We start from the raw sequence: 13,970 nt of genomic DNA, 5'->3' as shown, positions 1-13,970 counted from the left end.
GAAAAAGCTAAGCATGGTTTTACATTTCTGTTGCGTTTTCACTGTGCCAGGCGGTAGAGGTGGCCTGGTTCTGCAGAAAGACCGACGCATCTAGCAGAGCCCCCCACGGCCCAGGAAGAGGCCCACGGCTGCTGGTCTGTAGACCAGATGTGCCCCAGCCTGGTCTTCAGGCTGACACTAGTCTGTGATGTTTTCTGTGGTTTATAGCAGGATGAGATGGTTAAGGACAATGGAAGCTTTCCATGAAGCCTTCTTTTCTAATGTTAAAATTACTTCTCTCTCTCTCTTTTTTTTAATGAAATGATGGTACTGGAAATGGTAATCCATTTCTGAAAGCTGTTCTGGCAAAATTTAAAAACTGGCAACTCTGTGACTTGTACCATTTTTTTTTTCTTTTTTAATTTTGCTGCTCGCTGAAATCTGAAATGCTTAGAACTGCTGCCCTCGGTCAAATAAACCATTGTCTTGAAATAAGCAGTTAGCATTTGAGTGGAGTGGCCTTTAGCATCTGTGTGCGTGTTACCTTCCATCAGCTTGCCGCAGTCTCATCACAGGACCTTGAAACATAGTGACACCTTGGCCCGCCCTGTGTTTCCCAGTGTCCACATGTTATAAGAGGGGTAAGCTCTTTGCCAGGGTTGAAGATGGGCACGTTGAGGCCTGGAGAGGTGAGGTGTCCTGTCCCCAGGCACACAGCGGACAGGAGGGGGCGTGTCACCAGGCCTGGGTCAGCACTCAGCCTGCTGTCGTACTCCTCGAGCAGCTCTGCCAGGTGGGAGCTTCTTAGGCTGTCTCTGGCCCAGGAGAAAGGGAGCCCTGCGCGGGCCTGGCCTGCCGCATGCTTCTCCCTGCTCCGCCCCACATCGCCCCACGGAGCTCAGCTGGGGACGGAAAGACCCAAAAGGACCTTCCTTTCCTTTGCTTCGTCCCTCGTAGTTCTCCGGCCTTTTCAACAAGCCGGAAGAGCCCAGAGATGAGTCTCCGTCTTCGTGGAGGCTGGGCCTCAGGAAGACCGGCAGCCAGAACGTGCTGGGCGAGGCGGCCAGGTCCAGGGAGGCCCTGCGGGACCGGGGCGCGTCCATCCACCGCTCGGCCTCCAGCCCCCGCATCTCCACTGTGCTGGACACCAGAGAAAAGGTGCAGTTTCCCTCTGTGACAGTGCAACCTCGGGAGCAAAGGAAAACATTTTCTAGTCCCTAATTTGATGCTGGAAGTACAGAGTCTTTAAAAGGAGACAGGCATGTTGATTAATCATGTAGCTCTTTGCTTGCTATTACTTGCTTGGCCAAGAAAGAAAGAGACCCCTTTTCCTTTTGGCATATACCTTCTGTTCATTCTTCCTTACCCTCCTTACCTGGGGCAAAAAAGTGGGTCAGAAGCATGAAGATTTGGATACGGCCTAAAAGGTTCCTCTGAACCAGTAACAGTATTTATTCTTTTTATGTTTAGAAGCAGAGTTCCTTGGTTGGGCTTTCAATCCTAATGAGTCTCAGGCAGAGTAGCACTTAGAGAAACAAATCTTAGTGTCTCATTTGTTCATTAATTGATGTATGATCCGGCTACTTCTCATCTGCTGTTCATCCAGAAGGAGCACGTTTCTGTGTCTTCACTCTGGTTCCAGAGTTCACAGGGCTCGCTCGGTGCACCTCTCTGGGGCTGGGTCTCCTTCAACCACAGACCCCTCGCTCGGTCCTGGGTTTCCGGAGACACTCGGGCCCGAGGTGTGTGGGCTGCATTAGCTCTGGGGCCCATTTGTACCCGAGGCTGCATTTTGAGGAGAAGAACTCGAGAGTGCAGTTGCTGTCTGTGGCTCTTCAGAAGCTCCCTGTCTCTGTAGGGCTGCTGCTTGGTGTGATAGGTGCTGCTCTTTCCTGTTTGATGGCCCTGGCTTTTCCCATGAGAACTATTTCCCTACATGTTGGTTTTTAATGGAGGAGAGTTGGGAATGAGCCTTTGAATGCTAACCTTTTTTAATACCACTCAAACTGGAATTGGTATTGAATCTGGAAGTAAGATTATATGGGTATATTAAGTTCTGCTTTTTTACCCAAAATGTTTTCCTCTGTGTCAGAACTCTGCCTTCCCTGTGCGTTCCTTGTTTTGATTTTACAGGAGCGAGAAAGCAGAAGCTCTTTCAGCGCACTGGGGCCGCGGAGGCTGAGCGCCGCCAGCGACCTGGAGGAGAAGGAGAACAGGTACTCCGCACCGGGGCCCCACGGCCGCCCTCCCATCCCGGAGCCCTAGCCCTCCGCCCGCGCCTTGCCGGTGCTGGGCCGTCAGCTCGACCCTCCCGTGTGGGTTCGCTTTAGTCCACAGCTGGCTCTGTGCACGTGGGGTCTGTGTCCACCGGAGGCTCAGGCGCTCCTCGTGCCAGGACAGGGCCTGTCCCCTGGGGAACACTAAAAATGTGGTTATTTAATTGAATTGATCAACTTCTAATTTGTAAGTAAAGTCTTCCTCATCAGTTAAAATGAATATGGGAATGTTGAGGTATCGCTGCATCTCAGAGCAGAGCCTGGGCTAGAGCCTTGCTTCTCAAGGTGCGGTCCTCCAGCCAGCAGCACCGGGGCCACTGGAAGCCGTTAGCAGTGCAGAGTCTCAGTCTCGCCCAGACCTGCTGAAGTAGATGGGCGCTTGCACAAAGTCCCCTCGGTGGTTGAAAGGCGCGTTAAAGCTTCGGAAGAACTGCCCTGACCTCCCCGGGTTACCAGCTGTGGTTAGGAAGAGGTGCCAGGGCCGCTCCTGGGCGTCGCCCGTGTAGGAAGCTGAGGAGGCTCCTTCACTTGCGCGCACGTCCTCTCTGCCTCCCCCGTCCCGCCTCTGCTCGCTTTGAGCGGCCCACACCGGGCTGACCTGCCAGGCTTTCTAACTGAGGAACGAAGTGGCGCCTCCTCACGAAAGGGCTCCAGATCCGCACCACAAGCAGTTGGTACCTACTGAGATGGGTTGGCTTTGAAGTTCCTAAAAGGAGGCAGACACGAAGCCTTAACCAGTCCCCCATCTGTGCGGGGAGACAGGTGTATGAACACCTATCTCTTGAAAAGGGCCCCGTTGCTGTCTCTGCAGCCACATGCGCTCCGCCTGCCCGGCCCCCCTCCCAGTTTATGCCATGCCCTGGACAGAGGGCGGGGCCAGTGTTTTGTTTTGTGTCCGTCCTGCATCCACAGAGAGTCGGCTGCTCACCTGGTGCGGAGTGGCCCCCCCGCCCGCCAGCTGCGGAGGGACGGAGCGGAGGGGAGTGAGTCTCTGCAGACAGCCGCCCCTTCCACCTACGTGACAACCTACCTGAAAAGGTACCAGGCTCCAAGGCTGGGAGGTGGTTTCCTTCACTCTGACCGTGGGCAGATGGGCAGTAAATTGCATGCCTTTTTTATACCCAGTTAGCACCACAGAAACGAATCAAGAACTGAATTGCTCTTAGATTTCTTGGGAGTGACATCTTAAGTAATTTTAAATGAAAGTTAATTTCTTTCCCTAACTGAATCAGAGTAAGCTAATTCCAAGTTCTCCCCACAGACAGATCTGAATATATACTCCGTCCTTTCAGTCCTGTAAAATCTTCAGCCAGATATGACCTCGGGTAGACTCTGAGCAGGACTGAATTTAAGTCGCCCTTGCCCGGTAGCCAGCTCTCCTTCCTCAGCTCAAGTCACGCTTTGGGGGGAGGCAGGGAGGGGCCTGTAGGGTGTAGCGGGGGCAGGATGGGGACAGATGTTAATTGCATTAAAAAAAATTTCATATTGAAGCCTGTTAATTTAGGGACTTGAGTTGTTGTTTTTTTTTTATGACTTTAATGGCCCTCAGATCCATCAAGATATGAAACTCGCAAGTCTGGTGCAGAGAAGGTACCTGGGTTTCCTTCCCCTTTTCTCATCTGTATACCCCTTTCTGCAGTTATCTTCTTTGCCATGTACCAGCCAGCAAGCAAGGCACCTTTGCCAGAGCCATTAAGCTATAAGACACAATTAATATTTCCATTTGAACTTCGCTGCTGATGCGGAGGAATCTGATTCTCATTGCTTCCTCTGAATTCTTTCTTCACTTGTACTCTCTCAACCAAACCCCTCCAACTGCCTCATCATGCCACAGCTTTCATCAGTAGGTTTTTAGGTGATTCTTGGCTACCCTAGGCACAGACTTTGGCCACAGACTGTGTGTTTGGGATCAAAACCTATTTTCACTTGATAGGAATAATCTCGTCAACCAGTTAATGTCGGAATGTGGAGACTGTGCCATAAATCAAACAGCCACTGTCACCTTTTAACGCCCTTCAGTTCTGCAGATATGTCCTGTAAGAGAGGGCTCAACTTTGAAAGGGAGCAAGTACAATTCATTGATGCCACTGAAGCTTCGTCCTACAGCCTCAGTGTTTTGGGCTTTAATGAGGCTGTTGCCTGTTTGTCTTCGAGGGTGAGGCCTTAGTCTGAATAGATAACTTATTACTCCTTGTAGCTGGATCCAAGCTGAAACCAGGACCAAGAAAACTTCTCTAAGAAAAGAGTGTTCTAGAACTTAGGAAAGATGAAGGTGGCATCTTCATCTTCATCTTTAATGTTCAGGCCTGGTGTTATTTTGTGGTAGGGTTGGTGGCTTTCTGGATCCAAGTCATCAGCAGATGGATGGAGTGAGTAGTGTTTGGTTTCATAGATGTCTTTTGGCAAAATCATGGTGAACAGAGGAGAGGGGACACTTCTCTTTAGGGTGGGAAGCGTGCTTAATTATGTGAGCATGTTTGAGAAAATATCTACAGCTTGCTCTATACCTTGGACTTCCAAAGCTTTTCTTCTGTAATCCTAAAGCACTTTTTTATTTTACAAATCTTATTTTATGATCTTTCACAAGGAAAGAATCACATACAATCACTGTTTCAAACAGAACGTGTGGATAGACATTTGTCCTTCTTGGACTATGCCAAACCTCAGAAACTTTCCATTTTCAGTCTCCTTATTTTTCAGGCAGAGATTCCTTTTGTAACAGCCCAGTAAAATGCATCTTTTGTCGAAGAAGTCTCCCTGGCTTTTTGGGGTCACCCCCGCCTCAAGTGTTTCATTGCTATTATAGTCAAGAAGTTTTTTAAAAAATTCTAATCCGAATAATTTTTTGCCGCAGTTGAGATGGTTCCTACCTTTCTTCAGCTGAGACAGGGGAAAGCTGTCCTCTGTTGCCTGTACAGTATTACTTGCTAGACCTAAACCTTGAAATCCTCCCAAGGCGTTTTGGCCTCTGTCCTCTTCTCTACTCTTTAATCCTGAGTCTCTGCTCCAAACCCTCTGCAGATTCTCGGGCTCACTTTAGCTTTTGCAGTGTTGCTTCTGTCTCCGGGAAGCAGCTGGGGTTGCGTGACTTTGTCGGGGGTGTTGGAGTTCTTCTTTCCAGCGCGCTGCCTCTGCCGCCCGTCTTCCCCTCCCCCAGCCCCACTCCACCCGTGCGCTCGGCTCCCTCCTTCCTGTTGCTCTTCATCTCTCCTCCTCCCCGCGCCTTCCCTCTGTGGGGTGATGGACAGAGGCCTGCGTGCTGCCGGGGCCCTGCTCGAGCTGGGCTGGGCCCCTCCGCTTCCCAGCTGTCGTGCCCTCTCTCCATCCACCTCCTTTAAGCGCGTAGTCTGGGTGGGGAGGTGGTGCTGGGAGGGGGGCGAGCAGCGTGTCCTGAAGGAAGTGACCGTGTGCTGTTTTGCAGTGCGTCCTGTGGTGGACGTAGTGGCCCCTCAAGCCCCTACCTCTCAGCCAATCACAACCCACCTCCTGCTGCCTCACTCATTACCATTGGTTCCTCCAGCTCTGGGGCGGCAGGTGGCAGCCCGCCGCCTGCTCCCCGCTCCACTCAGTGCAGACACTGCTGCATCTGTGCACCACGCAGGTAAGGCTGCTGGGGGCCGCTGGAGTCACATCTGGAGGCTCCAGCCAGGAGACTCCGGACTCCTGGAGAGTGTCCCTGAGTCAGTGAGGACGCTTTTGCTCTGACCTGTGTCGGCCAGGCAGCAGCTGCTCGTCAGGTAACCGTAGGGCATGCTTAGGCCTTGCCTCCTGGTAGCTCTCCCAGCTGGGTTACAACGTAAGGGCCCCAGCTATTGTGCTAAATCGCATGTTACAAACAGCCCACATGTCATTTATACTAATTTCCCAGGAAGTATCAGGAGGAATCTCTTCTGTTTACTCTTTTTGGAAGATGGCATTCAACCCAAATCGAAAGGGACGCTAATTCTTGTCCCAGAAGCCTCCTACAGCCCCCTTCTGAGAATTTCCAGCAGTGAGTGTTTTGCGGTACCCACTGTGGGAAGGAGGAGATGTGTGTTTGTCTCCACTCTGTTGCCGGCTGACACCTTCTTGGTTTCTAGCTCATCTGAGGGGTGGCAGGGGCAGAGTGTCATGTGAACCTGGGGCAGAACTTCAGCTGTGGTTGTGAATGTGGTCAGAGATATTTTCCTTTGGGTGCAGCACAGGGGCTCCTCCCCTGGGTCTTGTTTCTACAGCTGACACAAAAAAAATGAAAAATGTCATCGAGGCCAGTGTTGCAGCAAGGACACGGCTGGTGGTGGTGCCTGACTGGTGCCCGACTGGCCACTGGGTTTCTTTTCCTGACAAAAGTGGGGCTCATTTGTTTGGCCAGGTGGGGTGGCTTATGATGGACTGCTTCTAACAATACTGTATGATTATTTATACATTTACTAGGCCCCATAACAATCCATTTGCACAGGCATGGTTAACGTTAGCCCCACAGATGGAGACACTGAAGCACAGAGAGGCTACTGATTAATTCAGAGCGAGGCCTGGGAAAGAATGGTAATGGCCACCCTTTGTTGAACCCCAGCGTGTGCCAGGCATGGGGCTCGTACCGTACAGAATTACGTCAGGACTTGCTTTACTCACACATAACAGTGTATCCAAATGATACTGACTAGGTTTATTTTAAAGGTTTATTTTTTTTCTCTCAGTTAAGACAGTCCAGAAATAGGCAGTGCTGGCACATAGCTCCAGAGCCACCAAAGGGTCTGTGTTCCTTCTGTCTTTCCGCTTCACAATGTTTAGATTGTGGCTTCCATTTCCATGGGTTGCCTAATGGTCCAAAATAGCTGCTAGCGTTCTAGCCATCATGGCTGTATTCTAGGCAGGGAGGAGGAGGAAAGGGGGAAGTATGCGAAGAGGGAATGCCTCTGAACTGAGAATTTCCCCAGACGCACTGATCTTCTGCTCGTGTCTCCCTGGCCACCTCTAGCGACCAGGGAGACTTCGAAAAGTGTGGATTTTTAGCTAGGCACATTGATGCCTTGAATAATAGGGTCCTGTTAGTAAGGAGGGAAAGGGACATGAACATGGGTGAGGCAGCTGGCTGTGTTACATGTGGTCCTAAAGAGCCCTCCAGTGTATGGGACATTATCCTCATTTTATGGATGAGGAAGCTGAGACCAAAAATATGATGATCTGCCCGAGGTCACTCGGCCAGGAAGGAACAACCACGGCAGGATTGGAGCCTGGATTTGTGCGTTTGGGGGCTCTTTGCTTTTTCACTATTTTCTTTCCACTGAGTTTATCTGTTATTGTGGGCACTATACTGAGTGTTCCACAGACATTTGATTTAACCATCACAAGATCCCTGCAGTTCAAGGCAGCATTATCCCCATTTTACAGGGAAGAGATCGGAGAGGTTACACTCAGAGCCTCCGATCCCTGCTCTGGAGCTTCTTCTGTTCGGATCCTAACAACCTCCTTGTAAAATTATATACTTCAAAATAATAGTAAGAATCCTATTCTGTAATTTGACAAATAAAATCCTTGGCATTTCTCCAGCATAAGAAATTGCAGAGACCGAAGCATGTTATTAAGCTAAAAGGAATTCCATGTAAGGTTTCGGTAAGTGTAATGATTTTATAGCTTTGTTCCTGGCTGATTTTATTAGTGCTTCCTATAGGCTCATACATCTTGTAAGTCTGAGGAATTATTTGCCTTCATTTTTTAAATAAAAAAATGAATGTGAAATTTCACCTTTTTTCTGAGCTATTAATTGCTTCTGGAGAAGTGGCTTGTATTTTTTAGATACCACTTCAAAACTGTTGTAATTTTATACTGGCATCTAGGTACCATATTTAGGTTTTTATGATCTGATTAATTCTTTCAAGCTTATTATAATAATGTGATTATTTGAAAATGAGCTTATAGCTCCTTATAAGCATTCTGGTAATTCTAAGTAGGTGAAAAAACCAGATTTTTAGCATTCATTATTTTCATTTCTTTCTCCATCTTTGTGAGTATCAATTTTGGATCTCTGTTACCCCAGCAACAAGCTGTGACATCACAAATGATAGCTTTTTGGGTGGAAAGCCAATGGTTGATCTCAACTCTTTGTTAAGAAACAAAGGTCTTGTTTTCATGTAAATGAATGTAATTGTACAGCTTGCTGTTGGAAAGTCTGTAGTTAAGGTTGCGTGTAGAATCCTGTTAGTTTTGGTTTCAGTCTCTCCTGTCTGCAGTTACGAATACGGACAATCAGGCATTTGGTTCCGTGGAAAGAGAGCAGTTGCTAAGCTAGGTGAGGTTGCGGAGTGTCTGTCGAGTGTATCTGGGTGATCCAGGAGGACGGCCGTCCGCTGTGAGGCCACCACAGGCACTCACTGCCCGGGACTGAAGGGCAGTGACGTGATCGTAAGTGACTTCAGTGTCTGTTGTGTGTGTGTGGAGACCAGATGGTGCTCAGGACTCATTCAGAGCTCTCTCGCATGTGTCACTCTCTTGCCTTGTGCCATAGCTAATCAAAAAACAATTTTTTTCTAATCTCAAGTAAAAAATATTTTCCGTAAAACATAACTGCTTGGGCAGAAGATATCAGACGGAAAGCGTAATCACTGTTCTAAGATTTAAGAGCTCAGAATTAAGAAAGCAGACCAACCCCAGACAAATTCTGAGCGAGAAGATTCTCTGGGTAAACCCACCTCGAAGCTCTGTCTCTACCACTGCGTTGTGTGCGTGCCTGACCGTTCTCTTTCTGCTTGTGTCCTTTTGATTTCAGGCCTCCTTACAAATCCCAGGCTGACTCCGCAGCGGAGAGAACAGTAGACGGTGTCTCTTGCGGCACCCCGCTCTGTGTGATCACGAATCGCCCCCCACCTAGCACTGCCAATGGGGTTACAGCTGCCGCTCTGCTCTCCACTCCTGGAACGGACTCCTCTGTGGAAGCCAGGGAGAGGAGGAGGTGTGTTACGACTGATGTCACTTGTGGGGTTCTGCTTTGAGGTAGTAGGTAGCGGGGTGGGCGTGAAGTGTTTTCCCCAGCCGCACATACTTCTGTGAAAACGAGTCTTCATGTTACAGCGTGGGTTTTCTCTTTTGCCTCTGGGAGATTTTTGGTGGAGATCTTAATTCTTTCTGATTATTTAACGTAGGTACTTCTTCTGTTATGGATCTGTGGGCATTTCTTCTTTCTGTTTGTCTTACGAGAGAGATGGCTGTCAGGCACTGTTTCCCCCTTTTGTGACGGAGCAGCTGAGCAGAGAGAAGTGTCTTTGGTTTGGCTCTGGTGGTCCACGACGACTGCTGGCAGCAGAGAAGAGCAGTGATATGATAAAAGGCTCAGAGAAACGGAGCTAGGATGTGCAGTTTTGATGAATCTGAGACGAATACCAGAAAAGGAAGTGGATGGCACATGATGATACTGTAGAGGGATGGTGGCCAACTGTTCTGCAGGCTCCTTGGAGGGATGGTGGGAGCAGCCGTGAGCGGACCTCAGAGAGATCTAAGGCAGGAGCTAAGAGAACCTTCTGAGACAATGGAAGGTGTGACCAAGGAGAGCAGGCCATTTTCTTCCACTAGAAGAAGTGGTAAAAATAGAATGCATTCCATTTGGGAGTTTCAGATCTACATAAAGACTGAAGCCATAATTATCCCTTTTTTAAGACTAGAAAAAGAGGTCAAATCTTACCAAAATTTAGATTTCACTTTGACTTCATTTTATTTTGAATATCCAAAGGAAGGAGGTGTATATTTCCGAGTGTCTATATGTGTAACAAGGCAGCGTGTCGTTTCAGCTACAAGGTACAATGAGTTAAACTTTTTAGACATTCGTTTATTATAAAGATAGCTCTAAGACTTGCATCTTGCGAAGAAACAGAAGGAAGATGTTAAGTTGAAAAAGAGTGTTTTTCTTCCTTTCCTTCCTTTCTTTTTTCATTTCTTTACGTACAACTTGAAGAAATTCCATTTTCTGGGCTAAGAGATTGCAGAGCTAACAGTTGTCATCTTTTAATAGGCTTACAGCCAGGAAAGTTTTAATAAATCAATCTTCAATATTTAATGTCTATGTATTTCATAGCTCAGACGTTACTTAGATACTGTTAGTTTCATCTAGAAACTAAATGCGAAAGCAATCTTTAATTAGCTGGGGAAAAAACTCCCTTTAAAAACTCCTTCTGAGCTGAGACAAGTGAAATGAGTTAAATTCATCATTAAGATCATGGTCCCTGGAAGGATGCGTAAACCAGGTTCTTTATCAAACTGCATTATTAAATATTTAGTTGCATGAACCATTATTTAGAGAAATCTAGAGAAACGATTGCTGTCTTCTGGGCATTTTATAACCTGTGATCAATAACCTGTTACAGATTGTGGTTTTTGTTTTAGAAGTTTTACTCGAGCCACAAATATTTATTGAGTACCAGCCGTGTGCCACATGTTTTATAGAACTAGGATGTATTTCCTCAAGGAGCAGCAAATGTAAGAATAAAAGAATTAGGTCAAGATAGTAATGAATTGTAATATGAATGTGGTATATCAAGATGAGTGCACTTTAGGGATGGCACAAAATAGGTATAGATATTCGTTAGATAAATAATAATTATTAGATAATAAAATAAATAGCTGGCACAAGATAAATAGCTGGGAGCGTATTAGATAAAGAGCTGTTGGACTCAGTCAGTTGATCTGTAGCAGCGTTTATTCCTTCCAGAATTTGCTGAGCACCTGCTGTTGCCAAGTACTGTGACAAGCCCAGACCGCACAGCCATGAGCTGATGAGTATGGTCTGAGCCGCTGCGAAGTGTATACGCTAGTGAAGAGGAACGAGGGTGATTACACTTGTGATAGATGCTGTGCGTGGTGCTTTACAGAAGATCCGCCTACCGTAGACTCGCCTTCTCGGGGTGGGGGGGTGGGGTCAGAGAAAGTCCCCCTCGGGGTGTGATGCCCGAGTGAGAACTGCAGGGCAAATAACAGCCAGGGGAGGGGGAGGGGCAGGCGTTCCAGGCAGAGCAGACAGCCACCGCAGAGACACCAAGGCGGGGGACAGTGCTCGATCCTTCCTTCGGAGACGCTGGAAGGAGACATGGTGGCTGGAGTGTAGCGAGTGAGGGACAGAGCCGTCTGCGGTGAGGCCCGCGGCGCAGGCAGGGCTCCGTGATGCAGCTCACCCCCAGCGAGGAGGTTGTGGGTTTATGTGCCGAGAACCATGGTGAGCCACCGGAAGAGTTTTTTGAACCGCTTTGCAGAGACGTGCTTCACACAGCATGTAATTCACCAGTTCAACGCAGCCATCACCACAGTCAATTTTAGAGCATTTTCATCACCTTAAAAAGAAAGCCCGTAGCCTTCAGCTGTCGCCACCCCGTCTCCCCCTGCCCCCGAGGCCTGAGCAACCACTCCTCTACTTTCTGCTTCTGTCAAGTTGCGTGCCCTGGAGATTTCATCCAAATGGAATCAGTATGTGGTCTTCTGTGACTGGCTCCTTTCCCTCAGCAGCGTGTTTTCAAGAGTCATCTGTGTTGTGGCGTGCATCAGTACTTTATTCTTTTCATGGCTGGATACTGTTTCGTTACGTGGATATACTGCATTTTGTGTGCCATTCATGGGGTGGGGGACATTTGGGTTGTCTCCACCTTTCAGCTATTTGAAGAATGTTATTATAAACATTCATGTACAAGTTTTTGTGTGAACATATGTTTTCATTTCTCTTGGGTGTGTACCTAGGAGTAGAATTTCTGGGTCATCTGTCAGTAGAAGATTTGAGACAAAAAAAAAAGTTGATGTGACTTACATTTTAAAAAATTCTGCCTTTTAAACTCTGGTTGCAGTAGTACATACGAAGTGGACAGGGGAAGAATGGACAGGAATGGATGTGAGATGACCAGTTAGGACACCCCTGCAGAGGAGCGAGCGTGAAGAAGACCAGTAGCTGGCACTGAGGTAGTCGTTGGAGGAGACGGAAAAGAGTGAATGTGCTCAACGTTTGTTTAGGAGGTGGTTCCCGCAGCACGGCAGACAGGCCCACAGGGCCCTGTTCCTATTATAAACAGACGAAAGGGTGGCTCAGTTCAGAAGAATGAAAGAGAACTCCCAGCTGACAAAAATGAAGAGACCCCAGAAGCCAGAATGGTCTGAGTGGCCCAGGGTGGAGTGAGGCCTGGAGCCTGGAGGCTCTGGTTTAGCGCCGTGGGTGGATGTAGGACGCGTGGCTGTGGACCTGGCTAGGCTTGGATCCACCACCAAGAACCTGAGTAGAGCTGGAATTCTCAAAGGGCTGCCCAGTTCTTTGCCCACGGTCCAAAGATGTGTCAAGAGTCCAGGCAGGTTTTTTTCTTAAGAATATATATAGGGACCTCCCTGGTGGCACGGTGGTTAAGAATCCGCCTCTCAATGCAGGGGACACGGGTTTGAGCCCTGGTCTGGGAAGATCCCACATGCCACGGAGCAGCTGAGCCCATGCGCCACAACGACTGAGCCTGCGCTCTAGAACCTGTGAGCCACAGCTACTGAACCTGCATGCCAAAGCTACTGAAGCCCACGTGCCTAGAGCCCGTGCTCCGCAACAAGAGAAGCCACCACAATGAGAAGCCCGCGCGCCGCAACGAAGAGTAGGCCCCGCTCGCCGCAACTAGAGAAAGCCCGTGCGCAGCAACAAAAACCGAACACAACCCCAAAATTAATCAATCAGTCAATCAATCCACTTCTTACCTAAAAAAAAAAAGACTGTATATATATATATATTTTGTTTTTTTTTGTTTTTTTGCGGTACGCGGGCCTCTCACTGTCGTGGCCTCTCCCGTTGCGGAGCACAGGCTCCGGACGCGCAGGCGCAGCGGCCATGGCTCACGGGCCCAGCCGCTCCGCGGCATGTGGGATCTTCCCGGACCGGGGCACGAAGCCGCGTCCCCTGCATCGACAGGCGGACGCCCGACCACTGCGCCGCCAGGGAAGCCCTTATTTTTTAAAGAATATGTTTATAGATCCTTTCTGAGATTCTTCCCCATTATAGGTTATTACAAGATATTGAGCACAGTTTCCTGTGTTATACAGTAGTCTTTGTTGTCAGAAAAATCTTTTGTGGGATATTTTACTACCCATATAGTTTGGAAATCCCAAGCCAAGAATTTAACATAGGAAGTAGGTCTGTACTCTTAAAATTGGGGGGCCATCATGGCACAAACAAATTCAGAGATACCTTGAAGATAAGCACATCTTCAACCTGGGGCCCAACGGATTTCTGTACAGCAGTCCCCACCAGAGACAAACTCACAGAACACTGTGAACACTGGAGAGGGAGAGGCACCATGAGGGAGAGCTCCCGGGCAGGGTCTAGATGCTCAGGATGCAGACGAGCGGCAGACAGCAACCTCAGACCGTGACTTCAGTCGGTGATGTCGACAAAGATTAGTCAGTTGATCTCAGAAAGAAGCGGAGCATTTTATTTGAGCCAGATTTGAGGGTTATAGCCCGGAAGAACATCTCAGCGAGCTCCAAGAACCGTTCCTCCCGTTAGAGGTCACGGCACAGTAGCATAAGTTCTTGAGACACAAGGCTGTACGCGAAATGACGTCTTATTGACAGGTCACACAAGCCACGTCTGAGCGTCATCGTGGCCCCATCAAGAAGGAAGGTTATCTCTAAGGCGCTGTCTCGTTGGTGCTGGGAGAACACTGCTCTTCGTGGCTGAGCAGGTGTTCCTGCCGATGGAGGTTTGGTCGATGTAAAATGCAGATACGCCCTGCACAG

The 13,970-nt window shown here is 48.5% G+C and overlaps 1 protein-coding gene across 19 annotated transcripts in view; it reads left to right on the top strand.

Annotated features, from left to right (window-relative positions):
- PPP1R12B (protein phosphatase 1 regulatory subunit 12B) overlaps window positions 1–13,970 on the top strand; it is a 204,564-nt gene that overhangs the window by 73,796 nt on the left and 116,798 nt on the right. For 17 of the 19 annotated variants that reach the window (XM_082679742.1, XM_082679750.1, XM_082679743.1 and 14 more), the window contains 4 exons: window positions 937–1,137; window positions 2,113–2,195; window positions 3,168–3,293; window positions 9,001–9,183. In XM_082679742.1, the coding sequence (XP_082535868.1) occupies window positions 937–1,137; window positions 2,113–2,195; window positions 3,168–3,293; window positions 9,001–9,183 (593 nt within the window). Of the gene's footprint in view, window positions 1–936; window positions 1,138–2,112; window positions 2,196–3,167; window positions 3,294–3,804; window positions 5,690–9,000; window positions 9,184–13,970 lie in introns of those variants that run through there. The other 2 variants (XM_082679751.1, XM_082679744.1) reach the window with 2 other exon arrangements.

Source organism: Grampus griseus (assembly GCF_964374135.1).
Source record: "Grampus griseus genome assembly, chromosome: 1".
Lineage (NCBI taxonomy): Eukaryota > Metazoa > Chordata > Mammalia > Artiodactyla > Delphinidae > Grampus > Grampus griseus.
The sequence above is the reverse complement of the archived record's forward strand: the minus strand, read 5'-3'. Positions and strand labels throughout refer to the sequence as shown.